Consider the following 21,194-nt stretch of genomic DNA (forward strand, 5'->3'; position numbering starts at 1 on the left):
CATGCCCGACACAAGAGGTTAGGTGCTGATTGATCATCAAAGGGGCACACGAGTTCAGTCTTGATCCACATTGCCTAAATTCTCGACTCTAAACCTAACTGTGCTATACCAGGCCTGCCAATGCTTAAAGTAGCAAAATAAGAAAGGAAAAATAGACAGGATATTAGACGGTGCTTCTTTCACCAGAGAGCAGGGAGCCTCGGGAATACATTTCCGGCTGGTGCGATGGGCGCTGACTCTCTGCATCGCCTTCAAGAGGGAGTTTGACCGGTCGCTAACTGGGGCAGAGGTCATGTCGTATCGAAGGCAAGTGATCTTACAGGTAACACTCGGTCCATGTGATCCCCGACACTGGATTTCATCACCTGAAGATTTTTTTCCCCTTATTGTAAGCTTGAGGTCATCCAAAACTCGGCAGCCCATGTCCTAACTCGCAACAAGTCCCACTCACCCATCACCCCTGTGCTCGCCGACCTTCATTGGCTCCCGGTTAACCAACGCCTCAATTTAAAAATTCTCGTCGTTGTTTACAGATCCCTCCATGGCTTCACCCCTCCCTATCTCTGTAATCTCCTCCAGCCCCACAACCCTCCCCTCCCCCACCTCCCGAGATATCTGCGCTCCTCTAATTTTTCCCTCTTGAGCATCCCTGATCATAACTGCTCAACCCTTGGCGGCTGTGCCTTCAGCTCTGGAACTCCCTCCCTAAACCTCTCCGCCTCTCTCTCCTCCTTTAAGAAGCTCCTTAAAACCTACCTCTTTGACCAAGTTGTAATTTCTTCTTATGTGGCTCTGTGTCAAATGTCTTATAACACTCCTGTGAAGCGCCTGGGGACGTTTCACTACGTTAAAGGCGCTATATAAATACACGTTGTTGTTGTTATTGGCTCAAGATTTTTCTGTTTTGGTTTGACCTCTCCGAGGAGATTGCATGGCTGCGATGGGATGGGGGGTGTGGGGCGAAGTGTCTGGTCACAACGGTCCAGTTATTGTGAGTGTAAGGGAGGCTTGATGGACCGACTGGTCTTTTCCTGCCGTCGTTTTTGTGCATTCGTATGTCAACCGACTGCGGGCACAAACTTACACCCCAGCTACGAACACACAACTTGTCAGCTTCCGTATCTTTTATTACCAATGCATCAGTTATAGGACACATGTACAAAGTCGGCAATTCACATTTTCCACTGATAACATTTATCAGATTCTTTAATAATAACGCATTATTTTACACAAATCCGGGTAGTGTGCGCGCGTCAGTCACAAGCTTCGGTAAGGATCAGGAAGAAGAGAGTCTTGTGCACAGTCAGTGTTAGTCTGCAGTACTGGCGTCTCATTGGGAAAGCAAGCCCATAACACAGGGGTGGGGGGGAAAGAGAACGGAAATATTGGAATTCCACACTGCCGACAAACAATACCAGAACTGAGAGGTTATAACAATCACAAAAGACTGAACAGGCTGGGGCTATTTTCTCTACAAAAGAGAAGGCTGAGGGGTGACGTGATAACACTTTGAAGGGGTTTGATAGTGTCGGCGCAGAGAAGAACTTTACCACTTGTGGGGGAATCCAAAACTAGGGGGCCATCAATATAAATATCACAAATAAATCCAATAAGGAATTCAGGAGAAACTTCTTTGCCCAGAGAGTGGTTAGAATGTGGAACTCTCTACCACAGAGAGTGGTTGAGGCGAATAGCAGAGATGCATTTAAGGGGAAGCTGGATAAACACATGAGGGAGGAAGGAATAGAAGGATATGCTGATAAGGTGAGATGAAGTAAGTTGGGAGGGAACGCGTGTGGAGCATAAACACCAGCATGAACCAGCTAGGCCGAATGGCCTGTTTCTGTGCTGTGTATTCTATTTAATTCTATGTAAAGTTAACATTCATTTTTATTTTAAAAAGAGTAACCTAAGGTCCAGCACTCAAAAAATAAACTATGATCACGTCTACCTACGATCACCGAGTACGCATTAATACCTGTTCAGCAGCCTACAGCAATCAGCTTGAGCAGAGACACAGAAGTGGGCCCCTGTTTGATCATGTCATGGCCAGCTGCCTTTGCTCATGTGCTTAAGGCCCCAATCACCCATCCACCCGCAGGTAGAATCATCGGCCAGCCGCCAGGTTTGTGTCGGAATCGTTCGCAGCAAGGTTTAAAACTATGGAGGATAAATTGCTGCACTCATGTGCAATGCAGGAAAAGCTGGTGCAACAGATTTCTCTTGCACTTTATAGGGTGCCCATGTTCACACACACACACAAACAAATTAGCCAGCTGTTTTTGCAATTAGGTAAGTTGCGCTGAAACGCATCATCACGTGATCTGCACATTGCTGTTTTGCAGCCAGATTTGGCCCTCCGCCCTATCCAGACGGGGGGCTCTTGCATAGTGCCCCAGGCGCCCCCTGTAATACCTCACCTGCGTGGCCGCTATTTACGTACGAGTCCGGTGAGCCATTGGCTGTTCGGCCGTGGTAGGCATCATCGCTGCGGCCGAGCTTGTTCTCACCCAGCAGCCATGCGCACGCGTGTACCTTTCAGCGGTCACTGGATAGTGACTGAGAGCGAGAGCCCGAGCTGATTATTCTGCTCCCTAGCCAACGGACACGAGTTGAGGGAGCCGATGCCAATTGTAGCCCTAGCTGATATCAGTCAACTCAGCACAGACTGGATATCAAAGCTGGGACCTCCTGGTCTGCACTGTTCAGCTGCACGTGCATCTACCAACCTAGCGCAGGAACAGCCATACTTAACCTGCATGCAATCGGTACTCATTCCTCTCCAGAAGAAAAGGGTTTTGCCAAACATTTCTCATCGGTTGAGGATATGCTCAGATATTCCGATAAAGTGCCTTAAATTCGTCCAGGAATCGTTGTCCCCAAATGCCAATGCCCACAGGTATGTTAGTCCCACAATGTGTGGGCCTCTGCTCAATTTTCAATCGTGGATTTAAACTTTGCAAGGATGGGACATTCAGATACTAAAGAAGTGTCTGTAGCAGCAATACTGTATGTGTGCGTGCATTGTTCCAACCCCCAGTACCTGCAGTGTCCAGAATTTTCACAGATGTGTTTAGGGTTGCCAACTCTGGTGGGACATATTCCTGGAGGTATCAGCACGTGACCTCCCGCCCCCCACCCCCGTCATCAAACAACCGTTTTTCCACATCTTCCACATTTTTGGAACTAATGAATGAAAATGTTCCAAAAAAAAAGGGAAAAAAAGGACATTTTTTAAATGCCCCTATGATTTATCTCCCAGTGTCCTAGTGATTAACCTTTAACCCCTGGCGACTCCAGGGTTGGCAACCCTGGATGCATTAGTTACGGGTATGTTACAGACATTTATAACGGGGGACTTGGCCAAGGTCCTGAATGAGGAAGGTATCACGGCACATCAGAGGGGGAGAGGCGTGTTACTTCAGTGCATCATGGGTAACCATGGTTTCCAGGAGACGCCTTACGGAGTCGGGGAGGAATTTTCCAGAGCTTTTCCTGAAATGGGCCAGTTTTGTCTCACCTCTTCCCTGGGAGGGTGGGGCATCGGCTCCTGGATGGAGAGAAGGGTGGGGTTTTTAAGTCACCCTTTATCCTACGCTCATGGGATACCATCCCGTGGCATGGTGGTCTGCGTTACCTACAGACCTTAACTGAATCAAACAGACTTAATGCGCAAGCAATTGTATCCAAAGAAGAAAAATAGAAAACCATTCTGAAAACAATTGTAAGCTCGTAGCGATTTGGGACTGCACTGCCACCTACCTTGCCTGTTCCTTCTCAACAGAATTCTACTGGCTCAGTTGTGACCTGATGCAGAAGACAGCACACACCTGCAGTGTTTATCAAACTCAGATGGAAAGAATGTTCAGACACAGCATTCCCTGGACAGTGGGAGTGAGTGCCAATGCGGCTATGGGAGAGAGGGGCCTTTATCTCCACAAGCCTCCCCATGGAATTCCTCACCACACTGGGAATCTCCCCACATGGTATTTGGTTATCTCCCCCAAAAAGGCAACTCCTTAAAATGACTGAAAAAGACTGGAAATGCACAGCTTCTAAAACCAGAAGGCAGATTAACGTTTGGCTTCAAGGCCCATCGCTGTAAATAAAGGACCTGCAATGTATCAGGTCCTTTGTCTCCTCAGCAGTTTGCAGTATATTTCCAGCATTTATTTCAGATTTCCAGCATTCACAAGTTGTTTTTAAATACTGATTTAAAAAAAAACACTATTTCTCACCGCACGCCCTCTCCCTTATTTTTCCATTAATTCTTCGCCTTCCTCTTCACCCAATGTGTCAGCCTGGGAAGCGAGCGTCAGCCGGCTCTTTGGCCAAAGGAGGTGGCACTTGCAGCAGCTTTCCTCCTCCCTCACCCAGGGGGCGCTGAGGCCGAACATGGCACCCCAATAAACTGTGAGACCAGCTGACTTCAGCGCAGGGCTGGGGGTGAGGGGGGGGGGGCGGAGGAGGGGAAAGGAATGTTGCTGGTCTTCACAGAGAGGCACTGCACAGAGCGCCGCACTCCCCCACCTGTCCATCGGGGGGAGCTCTGCTTCCAGTTTCACCCACGGCTCACGCAGGCTCCCTCAAACCCCAACTGAGCGATTCAAGTTTTCACCAATAAATAATTGAAATATGATTAAATCATTTTTGTTTTTGCAAATCAACGGGTTATGGCAGCAGATGAGACTGGTGCTACTCGGAGTGGCACTGGGTGAAGGGCACTCGCACACTGCCAGGTAGCCCTCACAACCACTTTGCTGCTCCTCATAGTGGCACCAGTCCCATCTCTGGGAGACGGGGGAATGTGGGTCTTATAAACAGGCCCTTGTATTTGGATCAATCTATTCTCAAGGCCCCTGCACCACAGTGTACTTAAAAGGAGGACAGCTCGTTAATCGACAGTGCCTCTGAAAAAATTTAAAAAAATTAATTCATCAGTGGCTTTATTTTTGCAGCGAGCAAGGGGAAGGGTTTGGGGGGGGGGGTGAGGGGATCATGTGGGACAAATGAGGCGGGGGGGGGGGTGCAGTGTCAGGATTTTTGGAGTTGGGGCAAAATGAGAGAGGCAGGCCCAAAGAAAATCCTGGAGGAAAATGCGATGCTCGCTCACAACCCCAAATGGGAGTCCGAGTTTATCTTCATTTAACACAGATGTACCCGCATAAAAACAAAACAAAACAAAAAAAAATCACACAATATTTACATGACTGGGGTACAACTGGAGGGAGGGGTGGGGGGGATAACTCCCTCTAGTGTTTCCAAAATGAAAGCTATTTTTTAAACCAGTAAGTTCTGGTGAGTGGCTGACAGTGTAATAACTATCCGGGAAAGGTACAATTTATTTACACACATCTAACAGGCGAAAATACTCTTCTCGTTATCTATTCGGCTTCTTGATAATATTATTTCCTTCTGCCGGGGTCAGTTGGTGGGTGTGGCCATTACACAGTCTGTTTCATATCTGCCTCCGTACAGCGTCACCTGACCGGTACCCCAGACGCCCCCCCCTCCCCCGCAATATGTCGGAGGGAGATGGGTGGAGGGAGGTGGGGAGAGTCTCCGTCTTCGGACAAAACCAGTGCTACAGGTCGATGCCCTTGACCAGCGAGGCTTCTAGCGTGATGTTGAACTCGTGCAGCGTCTGCAGGACCCGGATCAGCGAGTTGACAGCCGGGCGATCCCGGAGCAGGGCGCTATCCTCGTACATCTGCGAAATCAGCGGGCAGTCCGCCAGCAACGGGATCCATTGGGGGAGCAAATGATCCCTGCGGCACAGAGAGAGAGAGGGGGTAAGTGAAGGGCCATATCGAAACTGGGGTCACCGTGCACCTTTCCTCTTTAGCTCCTGCTACAGAGGGCCGCAGCTTAATTCAAGACGAGGCGGATAGCATTTTGAATGAGATCTGGTTCTCGTGTATCTCTGTAACCTCCTCCAGCCCTACAACCCTCCAAGAACTCACCATTCCTCAGCTGTGGCTCAGCGGGTAGCACACTCGCCTCGGAGTCAGAAGGTTGTGGGTTCAAGTCCCACTCCAGGGATTTGAGCACAAAACTCTAGGTTGACACTCCCAGTGCAGTGCTGACGGAGTGCTGCACTGTCGGAGGTGCCATCTTTCGAATGAGATGTTAAACCGAGGCCCCGCCTGCTCTCTCGGGTGGATGGGAAAGATCCCATGGCACTATTTTGCAGAAGAGCAGGGGAGTTCTTCCCCGGTGTCCTGGCTAATATTTATCCCTCAATCAACATAACAATAACAGATTATCTGGTCATTATCACATTCCTGTTTGTGGGAGCTTGCTGTGCGCAAATTGGCTGCTGCGTTTCCTACATTACAACAGTGACTACACTCCAAAACTACTTCATTGGTTATAAAGCGCTGTGAGACGACTAGTGGTCATGAAAGGCACTGTATAAATGCAAGTCCATCCCTCATTCTCTTCGCCCCACCATTGGTGGCCATGCCTTTAACTGTCTGGGCCCTATGTTCTGGAATTCCCTTCCTAACCCGCTCCGCCTCTCTACCTCTCCCCTCCTTTAAACCTACCTCTTTGACCAAGCTTTTGGGCACCTGTCCTAATGCCTCCTTATTTGGTTTGGTGTCAATTTTTGTCTGATAACGCTCCTGTGAAGCATGTTGGAACATTTTTATACGTTAAAGCCGCTATATAAATGCAAATTGTCATTGTGTACGAGAGTACAAGTACTTCCTTCTTATGAGTCCTAAAACAAGGGCAGAACTGCAAGGTTCCAAAAATGTCAAATCAATTATCTCCATGTCTGCTGGTCCCCCCCCCACCACTCCCCCCCCACCCCCACTGCTCCGCTCCCCCCCACCGCTCCCCCCCACCCCCACTGCTCCGCTCCCCCCCACCACTCCCCCCCCACCCCCACTGCTCCGCTCCCCCCCACCGCTCCCCCCCACCCCCACTGCTCCGCTCCCCCCCACCCCCACTGCTCCGCCCACGGCTCCCCCCCACCCTCACTGCTCCGCCCACCGCTCCCCCCCCACACCCACTGCTCCGCCCATCGCTCCTCCCCCACACCCACCGCTCCCCCCACCACTCCCCTCACCCTCACTGCTCCGCCCACCGCTCCCCCCCCACACCCACTGCTCCGCCCATCGCTCCTCCCCCACACCCACCGCTCCCCCCACCACTCCCCTCACCCCCACTGCTCCGCCCACCGCTCCCCCCCCACACCCACTGCTCCGCCCATCGCTCCCCCCCCACCCCCACCGTTCCCCCCCACCACTCCCCCCACCCCCACTGCTCCGCCCACCGCTCCCCCCCACACCCACTGCTCCCCCCCCACCCCCACTGCTCCGCCCACCACTTCCCCCCACACCCAGTGCTCCGCCCATCGCTCCCCCCCCACCCCCACCGTTCCCCCCACCACTCCCCCCACCCCCACTGCTCCGCCCACCGCTCCCCCCCACCCCCACTGCTCCCCCCCCACCCCCACTGCTCCGCCCACCGCTCCCCCCCCACTGCTCCGCCCACCGCTCCCCCCACCCCCACTGCTCCCCCCCCACCCCCACTGCTCCGCCCACCACTCCCCCCACACCCAGTGCTCCGCCCATCGCTCCCCCCCCACCCCCACCGTTCCCCCCCCACCACTCCCCCCACCCCCACTGCTCCGCCCATCGCTCCCCCCCACCGCTCCCCCCCCACCCCCACTGCTCCGCCCACCGCTCCCCCCCACCCCCACTGCTCCGCCCACCGCTCCCCCCCACCCCCACTGCTCCGCCCACCGCTCCCCCCCACCCCCACTGCTCCGCCCACCGCTCCCCCCCACCCCCACTGCTCCGCCCACCGCTCCCCCCCACCCCCACTGCTCCGCCCATCGCTCCCCCCCCACCCCCACTGCTCCGACCATCGTTCCCCCCACCCCCACTGCTCCGCCCACCGCTCCCCCCCCCACCCCCACTGCTCCGCCCACCGCTCCCCCCCACCCCCACTGCTCCGCCCATCGCTCCCCCCCCACCCCCACTGCTCCGACCATCGTTCCCCCCACCCCCACTGCTCCGCCCACCGCTCCCCCCCCCACCCCCACTGCTCCGCCCACCGCTCCCCCCCACCCCCACTGCTCCGCCATCGCTCCCCCCCCACCCCCACTGCTCCGACCATCGTTCCCCCCACCCCCACTGCTCCGCCCACCGCTCCCCCCCCCACCCCCACTGCTCCGCCCATCGCTCCCCCCCCACTCCCACTGCTCCGCCATCGCTCCCCCCCCACCCCCACTGCTCCGACCATCGTTCCCCCCACCCCCACTGCTCCGCCCATCGCTCCCCCCCCACTCCCACTGCTCCGCCATCGCTCCCCCCCACCACTTCCCCCCACCCCCACCGCTCCCCCCCCACCGCTGCACCGCTCCCCCCCACCCCCACTGCTCCGCCCATCGCTCCCCCCCCCACCGCTGCACCGCTCCCCCCCACCCCCACTGCTCCGCCCATCGCTCCCCCCCCATCGCTCCCCCCCACTGCTGCACCACTCTCCCCCATTGGGCTGCACCGCTGGAGGAGAGGAGAGAGGAGAGAAAGGGAGAGGAGGAGAAGAGAGGAGGAAAAGAGAGGTGGTGAAGAGGAAGGAGAGTACGAGAAATATAAGGACAGAGGAATAGAGTGAGGGAGAGAGAGAACTGCAAGGACAGAAGGATAGAGAGAGAGAACTTAAAGGACACAGGAGTAGAGGAAAAACTAGGCAGAGAGAGAGAGAGAAAGGCACAATAGAGAGAGGAAACCGGGATAGAGGAAAAGCACACAAAGATAGAGAGAGAACAGCAGGCAGAGAGAAAGAACCACAAATACAGAGAGAGTGAGAGAGAGTGAGAGTGCGAGAGAGTGAGAGAGTGCGAGAGAGTGCGAGCGAGAGAGTGTGTGCGAGAGAGAGAGGGAGCGAGGGAGAGAGAGCGAGCGAGAGAAAGAGTGCGAGAGAGACTGCGAGAGAGAGTGCGAGAGTGAGAGAGAGAGTGAGAGAGAGTGAGTGCGAGCGAGAGAGTGCGAGAGCGCGAGCGAGCGAGAGCGAGTGTGTGCGAGAGCGAGAGAGAGAGAGAGAGAGAGAGAGTGTGAGAGTGAGTGAGAGAGCGAGTGAGTGAGAGAGAGCGAGCGAGAGGCAGCAATCACCACAGACACACACCGGGGGCTGCTGGCACTAATGGACGCTGCAGGAATCAGCCGGTGAGGAGAGCGGGGGCAGGAAAGGAGGGTAACTCTCCCTGCTTATAGCTGAGTAATAAATGAGAAACCTCACAAGACTTGTACTTGGGATTATCTGTCCGTACCTTGCCCCGAGACACACGAGCAGTTGCAGCTTGCCGTCCTTGCCGATGCTTCTGGGGGCGGTGTTGATGGCGTTGACGTACTGACAGAATGTTGTGGAGCAAGCCCTCAGCTGCAGGAGGCTCTCCTGTGACTCCTCATCCTCCTCGGCCGTTTCAAAGTATGCGATGGCTTTCTCTGTGTTTAGAGAGGTGAAAAAACATCAGATTGTGGCACTGTGAGGAAGCGGAGGACCTGAAGCTGGACACAGGCTCCCTGTGTGGTGCAGCGAGCCAGGGCGGCAAACGGCCGGGTCGCAGACATCACGTCTGCTCTCTGTAGCTCATCGCAGCTGGGCCACTGGGAGTACAGCTACACTGGGCCTCAGCTCCCCACCCGACATCCAGTCAGTGTGTGAGAGTGAGTTAGAGTGTGTGAAACTGAGTGAATGAGCGGGAGAGTGAGTGAGTGGGAATCAGTGACAGGAGTAAGAGTGTGGGAGAGTGAGTGAGAGCATGAGTATGAGAGTGCAGTGAGAGTGTGTGTTTGTGAAAGATTGTGTGAGTGAATGTTTGTGAGAGTGTGTCTGAGGATGTGTGTGTGTGTGTATGTGTATGTGAGTGAGAGTGAATAAGAGAGTGTGAGTGTGAGTGTGAATGAGTGTTTGTGTGAGTATGTCTGAGGGTGTATGTATGCGAGTGTGTGCAAGTGAGTGAGTGAGTATGAGTGTTTGAGAGTGAATAAGAGAGTGACAGTGTGAGCGAGTGTTTGTCTGTGTGAGTGAGTGTGTGTGAGTGACAGTGACTGAGTGTGTGCGTGCATCGAGTCAGGACAGGAATGGCCCATGTGCCCTCCCCCACCCCCTCCCCATGGTGATCAATTACCATGGTGACCCTCTGACCTGTGACCCTGCTGACCCTCATTTCCATGAAGTGCTCTCTTGTGTCCAGATATTGGAGGGGGGCTGGCTAATCCCAGCAAGGAGGTGACACTCTCAGGGGTGCGGACAAGGGAATAGTCATTGATTCTGACTGAAATCAAAAAAATGTGACTGCTTGTAACTTGTAGCAGAGCACAATCAGAGCTCGTACTTAAATCCAGTGTGGAAATCACGGCTAGGGTGATGAACTCTCCTGGTGAACCTGCTGTGATGGCCTCTGACCCTCCCTCCCCTTTCAGTGAGGTGGGTGGTGGCCGTGCACGTGGACCACCAACTCACAGCTACCTAACGGGGCCAGTTACAAATCCACTTCCGCCAAATTTACAATGTAGGAGCTCAGACCATGTGCCTCCGCTCGACCCAATTTGGGAGACCCGTGGGCGAAAGTTCGCGTGCATGTGTCAATGTGAAATGCCCATCGACAGTGTCGATTACTCAATTTGTATTTACTCATCAGAAATGCAACCAGTCACATCTGGCTTCCCAATGTGGCTAGTGGCGAATGTTTTGGACAACACTGAAGCTAGATGGACCGATGGTTGTCTTGTGCCTGAAACTGTTACTGATGACTGCACTGAAGGCCTGTCTGAGACTGAGCGAGCAGGACCATCAGCGAATAAAAAGCAGAGAAGTGACGAGAGAAGCTTACTGCACCATTTGGTCGGAGACAGTGCAAATGGAACTCGTTCCAACTGTCTTTTGAGGGCATGCACCTTTGTGCCACAAGATGGCGGTATACTGCCACAGTGCAAAGCCGGGAATGTTGTCCCTGACTAAAGTTCTCAGCTGTAAACAGTTGGGATATTACAATTGACCTCAGCGCCACTACGCTAAGGGATGAGCAAAGAGGAAGAAACAAAAAACTGCCCAGAGCTTCTGTTAGAAAACAAAGCCAGGATGGATCTTTTCAAGTTCAATACTCTCCGTCAGTAACAAAGGCTAGTCGACTGACATTTCCCCTACCCCACGGTCCCAGTCCCACCCACCCTTTCCCTCAACGACTATCTGTCCCACCTGTGACAGAGACTGTGTTTCTTGTATCGGACTGTTCAGCCATCTAAGGACTCATTTTTAGAGTGGGAGCAAGTCTTCCTCGATTCCGAGGGACTGCCTATGATGAGTGCAGAGGTGCACTAATATATATTGGCAAATCTCTCATTTAAATACTTGGTAGAATGGTTACCATTGTCAACCAGAGGGCTTAAAGTTGTAGCTTGTCAATCAGTCCCAGCCACTGTCACATGTCAAGCAACAGCCAATCATATGTCAAGCAACAGCCAATCACATGTCAAGCAACAGCCAGTCACATGACAAGCAACAGCCAATCATTGGTCAAGCAACAGCCACCGTTAGCAACTGGAGCCAAATATCACTTCAAATTGCATTCATGGAAGTGTGCTCATCAAAGGAATGTTAAGAATTGTTGGGGATGAGGGTGAGTGGTGGGTGGTGACAATGTTTGGTCTTTGGCCAGGGCCACGGAGGAGAAACCTGGCCAGTGTTCACTTTGCGGATACGCTGAGGGCTCTGCTGGATAGTGCAGGGGAGTGGAGGAGCAGGCTCACGGATTGATAGCCCGCCGACACCTAATAGCGGCCACTTGGACACGGTATCAGCAGACAACCCACAGCAAGCCACGAGAGAGTCGACGCTTTCAGGAGAGGGAAGAACACTGGAGCCAGCAGTGGGCACTGAAACCGAGAGAAGGCCGTGCAAATTTTGGGGTCTCCACAGCCGTACCTGTGGAGCGTGCATTCAGACTGCAACTGCAGTGTGAGTGTGGAGCCTCGTTGCCTGATGCTGCAGTGATGGTGTACATGCAGCCTAACTCTGGGGCCTCAGTTGACGCTGGAATGAATTGCGGCGAGACTCCATGGGAGAGGGGATCTCAGTCTGCTTCGCTCTGAGGTCCATTTGGGCATTTGCTTACATGACTCTCATCGCAGAGAGCATGCAGAAATCAAACGCAGGCAGCGGAAAGAGCGTGCGGCAAACCAGTCCCACCCACCCCTTCCCTCAACGAATATCTGTCCCACCTGTGACAGAGACTGTGTTTCATGTATCGGACTGTTCAGCCACCTAAGAACTCATTTTAAGAGTGGAAACAAGTCTTCCTCGATTCCCAGGGACTGCCTATGATGATGATTACACACCACAATGTTAGCATCGGTGCACCAGCTCTAAACATGCAAATGCACCATGTGTGTCTTTGTCTTGGTGCGATATGTATGGGAGCCAGGGAGAAGGGCAAGAGATTTCAGGAATTTGGCGCAGATGAGAGGTGAACAGGCTGCAGTCACAAAGCTCGCTCAGGGTCGTGTATCGACACTTATTATTTCTTTGTCAGCTTTCTCTCCCTCACCTTGGTTCCACATTTCAGGTTTACCTTGACTGAATAGCCATCATTCATCCTTCAGGGAAGATTACTGGATAGCAATCGGTGGCTGATTTCCTCGTCCCCAGCCCACAAACAGTCACTGTGCTGTCCCTAACTCCAGCACTGGAACCAGCTAATTCAGCACAGTCCGGCCATCGAACTTGGAACCTTCAGGCTTAGCATCACACTGGGCTCACCTTTATAGAGGGAGCCCATCTCGTTCATTCAGCTCTGTCAGCGCAGTGACTGTGAGTGTCGAGAGCATGAAGACTGCAAACTTTTTTGGCGCTTACCTATAAAGTCCCAGATGAAGACGTTCTTCTGGAAGAGCCGGGCTGACTTGAATCCATGGTGAAAGACTTGCTCCAGGGCGGAAACCAGGCCGAACTCCCCACACAGCAGGATGGTCAGACTGCCTCTCTGCGGAAACACAACCAGTTGAGAGTTCTTGAACACAGGCTACACAAACCCCTGCAGTGGTGAACTGGACCACCTCTCGGCCCAAGGTGGGTTTACACAATGTTGTAGGCAGATAGGTTTGAACCACAGAATCTGCTCAGGGGCAAGGTGGAACAAAGAATTTCCCAGTGAAAAGCCTCGGCCTTGCCTTACAGAGTGACCTCGTTCCCGGGGTACCGGACCAGACAGGGGCTGAGGAAGCCAATCACGGCTCAAATTCAGAGATTAGCTTTGCCTCTTAGATGTATTCAAAGGACATTATACCCTCTCTACTCAACACCACCGCGTCAGGAGAAAAGAAAATGGTATTTGAAGACATTGTTAGACTGGAAGAAAGCTGTCCCTCCCTCCTTTACTTTTCAGAGTAGACAATCTATCACCCAGGGAGCTAACAGCATCACACACTCACAATGAGGGTTTAAGAATGGGCTGTCAGGTTAAAGCTTCCAGTCCTGGCAAAGCAAGAATGGGAGACAACAATTACAAACCGTGCACAGCATGTCTCTGAAATTGCCCATGAGAAGTTCAAAGTTGAAACATTACCCCATTGGTGCCCATCTTGTGGCCCGGGATTTTACTGACAGGCTTTTGAAAGGATGAGGGACGGACCAAACTGGATTGTTGACAAACATATTGTAAATGTGCTTTCATGCATCTGTAATATGTTACTCCCCGCCCCATCCCCGAGATTTCCAGTGTGTCAGTTTAACCCGAGTCGCTGGGCAGGAAAGCCACTGGATCGGGTGGAATCGTGGTTTTACACCTGGTCCAATATTGCCTTCAGTAGAGAGTAAAATCAAGCCGGATGTACAACCAACGATCCACCTGATCCCGTCAGTACCCCGACAGGCGAATGAAGTTAAAATTGCAAGCGTGTGTCTGTACTCCTGGCCGGCCTCCCACATTCTACCCTACATAAACTAGGTGATCCAAAACTCGGCTGCCTCTGTAAAGTCCTTACTCTACAACATGAAACCACACGAGGCACATTCTGGGGACAAGGTCACTCTGTGACCTTAACTCTTTATTCACAAGACTCAAAAGACGATGACCCTGCGTGGGACCTCCCTTTCTACACCTGTGTGGTCAAGGTGTGCATCTAGGTTGAGTGTATACAGTAATACAGTGGTGTTACATTGTGGTTACATACATGACATCACCGCCCCCACCCCCTCCAAAGTCTTATTAGGATTATAGGTTTAGTCTTTCAGGTGGTCTACGCTCCCTCGTGGAGCGCCACAGTTGGGGCTCTGGTTGTTGGACACTGACGTGAGTGTCTGTCACCTGTGGTGATTCCGGCCTGTCCGGGCTGACCTCAGGGACTGTTCATTCTTCTGATTGCTCTTGTTGCTCATTCACTGGCGGTGTTGTGAGCTCCATCTCATGGTCTTCTTCAGGTTCCTCCGTGTCGATGCTGAACCTTTTTTTTACTTGGTCCAGATTCTTACGGCATATCTGACCATTGTTGAGTTTTACCACGATGACCCTATTCCCCTCTTTGTCAATTACAGTGCCCTCAAGCCATTTGGGCCCCATGGCGTGATTGAGGACGAATACAGGAGCATTTATTTCTATACATCTCCCCCTCAAATTACGGTGATGGTACTCATTTTGTGACTTGCGCTTGCCCTCAACTATGTCTGTCAGGACTGGGTGAATGAGGGACAACCGAGTTTTGAGTGTCCATTTCATGGGTAGCTCTGCGGGCGGGACCCCCGTGAGCGAGTGCGGTCGGGATCTATAGGCCAGCAGGAGACGCGTTAGGCGGCATTGTAGAGAGGGTCCGTGAATCCTGAGCATACCTTGCTTAATGATTTGGACCGCACGTTCCGCCTGGCCATTGGAAGCCGGCTTGAACGGTGCAGTCCTGACGTGGTTGATGCCATTGCCTGACATAAACTCTCGGAATTCGTAGCTTGTGAAACATGGGCCATTATCACTAACCAGGATGTCCGGCAAGCCATGGGTTGCAAAGGTAGGCTTTCCACGGTAGTGGCTGATGTGCATGAATTCAGAATGATGCACTCGATCCATTTCGAGTACGCAATTACCACAATAAGGAACATCTTTCTCATGGACGGGCCCGCGTAGTCAACATGAATGCGTGACCATGGCCTGGTGGGCCAGGACCACGGGCTCAGTGGGGCCTCCTTGGGGGCATTACCCAGCTGGGCACACGTCGTGCACCTGCGAACACAGTGTTCCAGGTCTGAATCAATTCCAGGCCACCAAACGTGTGACAGGGCAATGGCCTTCATCAGCACAATGACTGGGTGCTCGCTGTGGAGTTCCCTGATGAATGCATCCCTGCCCTTCTGGGGCATAACCACCCGGCTGCCCCATAGTATGCAGTCGGCTTGGATGAAGATCTCATCCATCCGTCTGTGGAACGGTCTGACCTCCTCAGGGCATGCTCCGTGTGCGGGCGCCCAATCCACAGTCAGGACACATTTCTTAATCAGGGATAGGAGGGGACCTCTGTTTGTCCAGATTTTGATCTGGCGGGCTGTGATGGGGGAGCCTGTGCTGTCAAAGGCATCGACAGCCATGACCATCTCGGCGGACTGCCCCCTCGGTGGTGGCCAGTGGAAGCCTGCTGAGCGCGTCAGCGCAATTTTCAGTGCCGGATGGAGTAATCATAAGCAGCCAGCGTGAGAGCCCATCGCTGTATGCGAGCTGATGCGTTGGTATTGATAGCCTTGCTGTCTGACAACAGGGATGTTAATGGCTTGTGGTCCGTCTCTAATTCAAACTTCCTACCAAAGAGGTATTGATGCATTTTTTTTACACCATAGACACATGCAAGCGCTTCCTTCTCGACCATCCCATATCCCCGTTCTGCTTGAGAGAGCGACTTGGAGGCATAAGCCACGGGTTATAGTTGACCCTCAGCATTGCCCTGCTGCAACACGCACCCAACCCCATAGGACGATGCATCACGTGTCAGAACCAATTTTTTACAGGGGTCGTACAGGGTCAACAACTTGTTTGAACAAAGTAGGTTTCACGCCCGATCAAAAGCCCGTTCCTGACAGTCCCCCCAAAACCAATCGCATCCCTTACGCAGGAGCACATGTAGCGGCTCCAACAACGTGCTCAAGTTCGTCAGAAAGTTCCCGAAATAGTTCAACAGTCCCAGGAATGAACGCAACTCCGATGTGTTGCAGGGCCTGGGTGCTCGTCGAATCGCCTCTGTTTTGGATTCGGTGGGCCGAATCCCATCTGCAGCAACCCTCCTGCCCAGAAACTCAACCTCAGGAGCTAAGAACACACATTTAGACTTCTTGAGTCGCAGGCCTACCCGGTCCAGTCGGCGTAGCACCTCCTCCAGGTTGTGGAGGTATTCCTCGGTGTCTCGACCCATGATGAGGATGTCATCCTGGAATACGATCGTTCCAGGAATGGATTTAAGCAGGCTTTCCATGTTTCTTTGAAAAATCGTGGCCGCTGATCGAATGCCAAACAGGCACCTGTTATAAACGAACAGTCCCTTGTGTGTGGTGATGGTGGTCAGTAGTTTAGATTCGTCGGCCAGTCCCTGGGTCATATTGGCTGAAGTGAGGTCCAACTTGGTGAACAGCTTGCCGCCTGCCAGCATGGCGAAGAGGTCCTCCGCTCTCGGGAGCGGGTATTGATCTTGTAGGGACACCCGATTGATGGTGGCCTTGTAGTCGCCGCAGATCCTGACAGAGCCATCTGCTTTTAGGACAGGAACGATGGGGCTCGCCCAGTCGCTGAATTCAACAGGCGAAATGATGCCCTCCCTCAACAGTCGGTCCAATTCGCTCTCGATTTTCTCCCGCATCACTGCTCTGGCTTTGTGGTGCACTGACCTGGCGTCCGGGGTGATGTGTATCACTACTTTAGTGCCTTTGAAAGTCCCGACGCCAGGTTGGAATAGTGAATCGAATTGTTGTAGCACTTGTGAGCACGAATTTCGCTCCACAGATGACATTGCGTGAACATCCCCCCATTTCCAGTTCATCTCGGCTAGCCAGCTCCTCCCCAACAGTGCGGGACCATTGCCCGGGACAATCCAGAGCAGCAGCCGATTCACTAACCCGTTGTGTGCGACAGCCAACATTGCACTGCCTAGCACCGGAATGATTTCTTTAGTGTAAGTCCGTAATTGTGTCTCAATACGTGCTAATTTGTGTCTACTGGCTTTAAGTGGCCATAGCTTCTCAAATTGCTGAATGCCCACGAATGACTGGCTGGACCCAGTGTCCAGCTCCATGCGTACTGGGATACCATTTAATAAAATCCTCATCATCATTGGTGGCGTTTTCATGTATGAACTGTGAATATTCGCCACATGGACCCGCTGAACCTCGGCGTCCATCGATTTGCCCCAAAAGTCATCCTGCCTCAAAGAACCCTCTTCTGGTCCATCCGCCTCATATATTAGTCTGGTTGCAGACTTCCTGCACATTCGAGCTAAGTGGCCACTGAGATTGTAGTTCCTGCAGACAAACTGTTGAAATCTGTAAGATCTAGCTGAGTGTTTTCCCCCATACCTCCAGCATGAGTTAAAGTTTCCATTGTTGGGAATAAAGGGACTATGGCCAGACATTCTGCGCTGATTGTCCCTTTGACTGCTCTTAAATACCCTATTGGTGGGTGTCAATGGCCCCATCCCGGGCCGCATTGTCCACTGTGATGGCGTGAATGTCCGTTCAGCCTGCCATTGTCTCTGTTGAAGTCCTACTCTGGGGTCTATTGCTGCCTGGGGGGTGTTGGACTGCCCCAGCCTGCCTGCGGGGCTCTGAATCGCATTGATGATGTTGACTCCCTGATCCATCGCCGTGTTCAACGCCGCCGCTTCCAAGGTCAAATCCTTGGTCTCAATTAAGTTGCGGAAAATTCCCGCATGACCGATGTCCTCGATAAAGAAGTCCCTGAGCATCTCCCCCCCTGCAGGCATCTGTGAACTTACAGAGGCTGGCCAAATGCCGGAAGTCCGCTACGAAGTCCGGTATGCTCTGTCCTTCACGACGTTGGTGGGTGTAGAATCTGTATCGGGCCATATGTATGCTACTCGCTGGATTGAGGTGTTCCCTGATCAATTTGCTAAGTTCTTCAAAGGTTTTGTCCACCGGCTTTTCGGGTGCTAGTAAATCCTTCATGTCGGCCGCTGCATCCCCCAGCCATTCTTTCGGATCGAAGCTTTGCTGAAGCCTCTTGACAAAATCGTCCCAGTCTTCCCCAACACAGTACCGTTCCTCTGTGCTACCGGTGGCCATTCTCGTGGGTCGTGAATTCTCGTTTCTCGTCGCCAATGGAAAGTCCTTACTCTACAATATGAAACCACACGAGGCACATTCTGGGGACAAGGTCACTCTGTGACTTTAACTCTTTATTCACAGGACGGCAAAGACGATGACCCTGCGTGGGACCTCCCTTTTTATACCTGAGTGATCAGGTAAGGAGTGTCTCCCAAAAGTTCACCCCTTGTGGTCAAGGTGTGCATCTAGGTTGCGTGTATACAGTAATACAGTGGTGTTACATTGTGGTTACATACATGACAGCCCCGTGTCCTAACTCGCACCAAGTCCCGCTCACCCATCACCCCTGTGCTCGTTGACCTACATTGGCTCCCGGTTAAGCAACGCCTCGATTTCAAAATTCTCGTCCTTGTTTACAAATCCCTCCATGGCCTCGCCCCCTCCCTATCTCTGTAATCCCCTCCAGCCCCACAACCCCCCAAGATATCTGCGCTCCTCTAATTCTGTCCTCTTGAGCATCCCTGATTATAATCGTTCAACCATTGGTGGCCGTGCCTTCTGTTGCCTAGGCCCCAAGCTCTGGAACTCCCTGCCTCAACCTCTCTACCTCTCTACCTCTCTTTCCTTCTTCAAGACGCTCCTTAACACCTATCTCTTTGACCAAGCTTTTAGTCACGTGCGCTAATTTCTACTGATGCAGCTTGGTGTCAAATTTTCAATTGCATAATCCTCCTGTGGGCACCTTGGGACGTTTCACTACGTTAAAGGCACTATATAAATACAAGTTGTTGTTGTTGTACACTATTTCCTGTCCACATACTTCACTTTCTACTGTCACGATGTTTGGTCACAGCTTTTTGTCTCAACGTTTAAAGTTGAAAATGCCAATGTGACCAGTTATAATGGTAATTTCCTATGTAAACAGATTGCTTAACTTGCAGGACGTGGCCACAAGGTGTCATTGTAGCTCCACTGTGTCCTGAATCATGATATCCTCGGACACTGCATGAGCAATGCCACGCGAGATCTACTCACCAACAAGGAAACTATCAACACTCGTGTCAGTTGTTAACCTTCCCCTCCTGCTAATGGGAACATGACCTTTTACATAATTCCGCAACTTCGGTGTCCTCTTCAACCCCAAGCTGACCTTCAACCCCATATCCTCTCCATCGTATATGGCCTCTTTCCACCTCCATAACATCGCCCGTCTCCATCCCTTCCTCAGCCCATCTGCTGCTGAAACCCTTCCCCAGGCGCTTTCATCTGGAGGCTCAACCATTCCAGTGTTCTCCAGGCCAACCTCCGATTCTCCACTCTCAATAAACTTCAGCTTATCTGCTGCCTGTATCTCACCCCGTACCAAGTCCCACATGCCTCAAATTTAAAATTCTCATTCTTGTGTCTAAATCCCTTCATAGCCTCGCCCTGCCTATTGCTGCAACTTGCACCAGCCCCTCCCCACCCCAAAATTTTCCATTCCTTTGAATTTGACTTGTGAATCCACTGCTGATCCACCTGAATGGGCAGCCAGGGCCTCGGATTAACATCTCATCTGAAAGACGGCGCCTCCAACTGTGCAGCACTCCCTCAGCACCGCACTGGAGCGTCAGCCTGGGTTATGTGCTCAAACCCACAACCTTCTTAGTGTCAGCTGTGGGTCAGTGGGTAGCACTCTTGCCTCTGAGTCAGAAAGTTGTGGGTTCAAGTCCCACTCCAGGGACTTGAGCACATAAATCTAGGCTGACACTCCCATGCAGTGCTGAGGGAATGCTACACTGTCGGAGGTGTCTTCTTTCGGATGAGACATTAAACTGAGGCCCTGTCAGCTCCTTCAGGTGGACTTAAAAGATGCCATGGTATATTGCGAAGAAGAGCAGGGGAGTTATCCCCAGTGTCCTGGCCAATACTTATCCCTCAATCAACATAACAAAAAGATTATCTGGTCATTATCACATTGCTGTTTGTGGGAGCTTGCTGTGTGCAAATTGGCTGCTGCGTTTCCCACATTACAACAATGACTACACTCCAAAAGTACTTCATTGGCTGTAAAGTGCTTTGAGACATCCAGTGGTCGTGAAAGGCGCGACATAAATCCAAGTTTTTCTTTATCCAACTGAGCCACGGCTGACATACAACGAAAGAAATTTGAGAAAACAAACGAAAGTACATCACCAAGACTCAAACATACAACGTTTTTGAAACCTACCTCTTTTTCTGGCTTATGAAAATGCTTCACGATGTTATTTATAGATTCCCCAATTCCTTCTTGGATTTGTCCTGCATTAGGTTCTGTTGGAGAAAGGTGAAAAAGATTAACTGAGTGAATGGTTTTCTGTGGGAAGAATGATGAAGGTGTTTGCCCTGGCGATCGACCCAGCGGTGACCTGCTTGGTATATCTGTGCTTTGCAGATTGACTGATAATAGACTCATACAGCACAGAAGGAGGCCATTCGGAACATCCAGGCTAAGCTGGCTCTTTGCAAGAGTGATCCGATTAGTCCCTCTTCCACTGCTCGACCCCCATAACCCTGCACATTCCTCGTCTTCAAATATACATTTCATTCTCTTTTGAATGTTTCTGCTCCCACTACCCTTTCAGGCAGTGCATTCCAGATCATAACAACTCACTGCCTAAAACATTTCTCCTCATCCCCCTCTGGTTCTTTTTCCAATGATCCTAACGTGTTATGTATCGAGACATGTTAACTGCTTGTACTGTTACATATGATGTGCCACCAGAGGGCACCACTATGGGAAACTTGTACACCAGCTGTATGGTCACTAAGGTGTGCCACCAGAGGGCACTGCAGTGGGAGACTTGTAGGTTAGCTGTACAGGTGTGCCAGGCCTAATATAAAAGGCAGACCACCATGTGTGATCCTCACTCTGGAATTATATTAAATGGACTAAGGTCACTACAGTTCAAGTG

General features: G+C 52.0%; 1 protein-coding gene across 2 annotated transcripts in view; it reads right to left on the minus strand.

Annotated features, from left to right (window-relative positions):
* Positions 1-1,106: 1,106 nt before the first annotated feature.
* Positions 1,107-21,194, minus strand: part of LOC139280883 (DENN domain-containing protein 5B) — a 340,537-nt gene continuing 320,449 nt past the window's right edge. For both annotated transcript variants that reach the window (XM_070900669.1, XM_070900668.1), the window contains 4 exons: positions 20,471-20,553; positions 12,871-12,997; positions 9,284-9,458; positions 1,107-5,768 (listed from right to left, as the gene is read on the minus strand). In XM_070900669.1, the coding sequence (XP_070756770.1) occupies positions 5,585-5,768; positions 9,284-9,458; positions 12,871-12,997; positions 20,471-20,553 (569 nt within the window). In that variant the 3' untranslated portion in view covers positions 1,107-5,584. The remainder of the gene's footprint in view (positions 5,769-9,283; positions 9,459-12,870; positions 12,998-20,470; positions 20,554-21,194) is intronic.

This window comes from Pristiophorus japonicus, chromosome 15, assembly GCF_044704955.1.
Source record: "Pristiophorus japonicus isolate sPriJap1 chromosome 15, sPriJap1.hap1, whole genome shotgun sequence".
Lineage (NCBI taxonomy): Eukaryota > Metazoa > Chordata > Chondrichthyes > Pristiophoridae > Pristiophorus > Pristiophorus japonicus.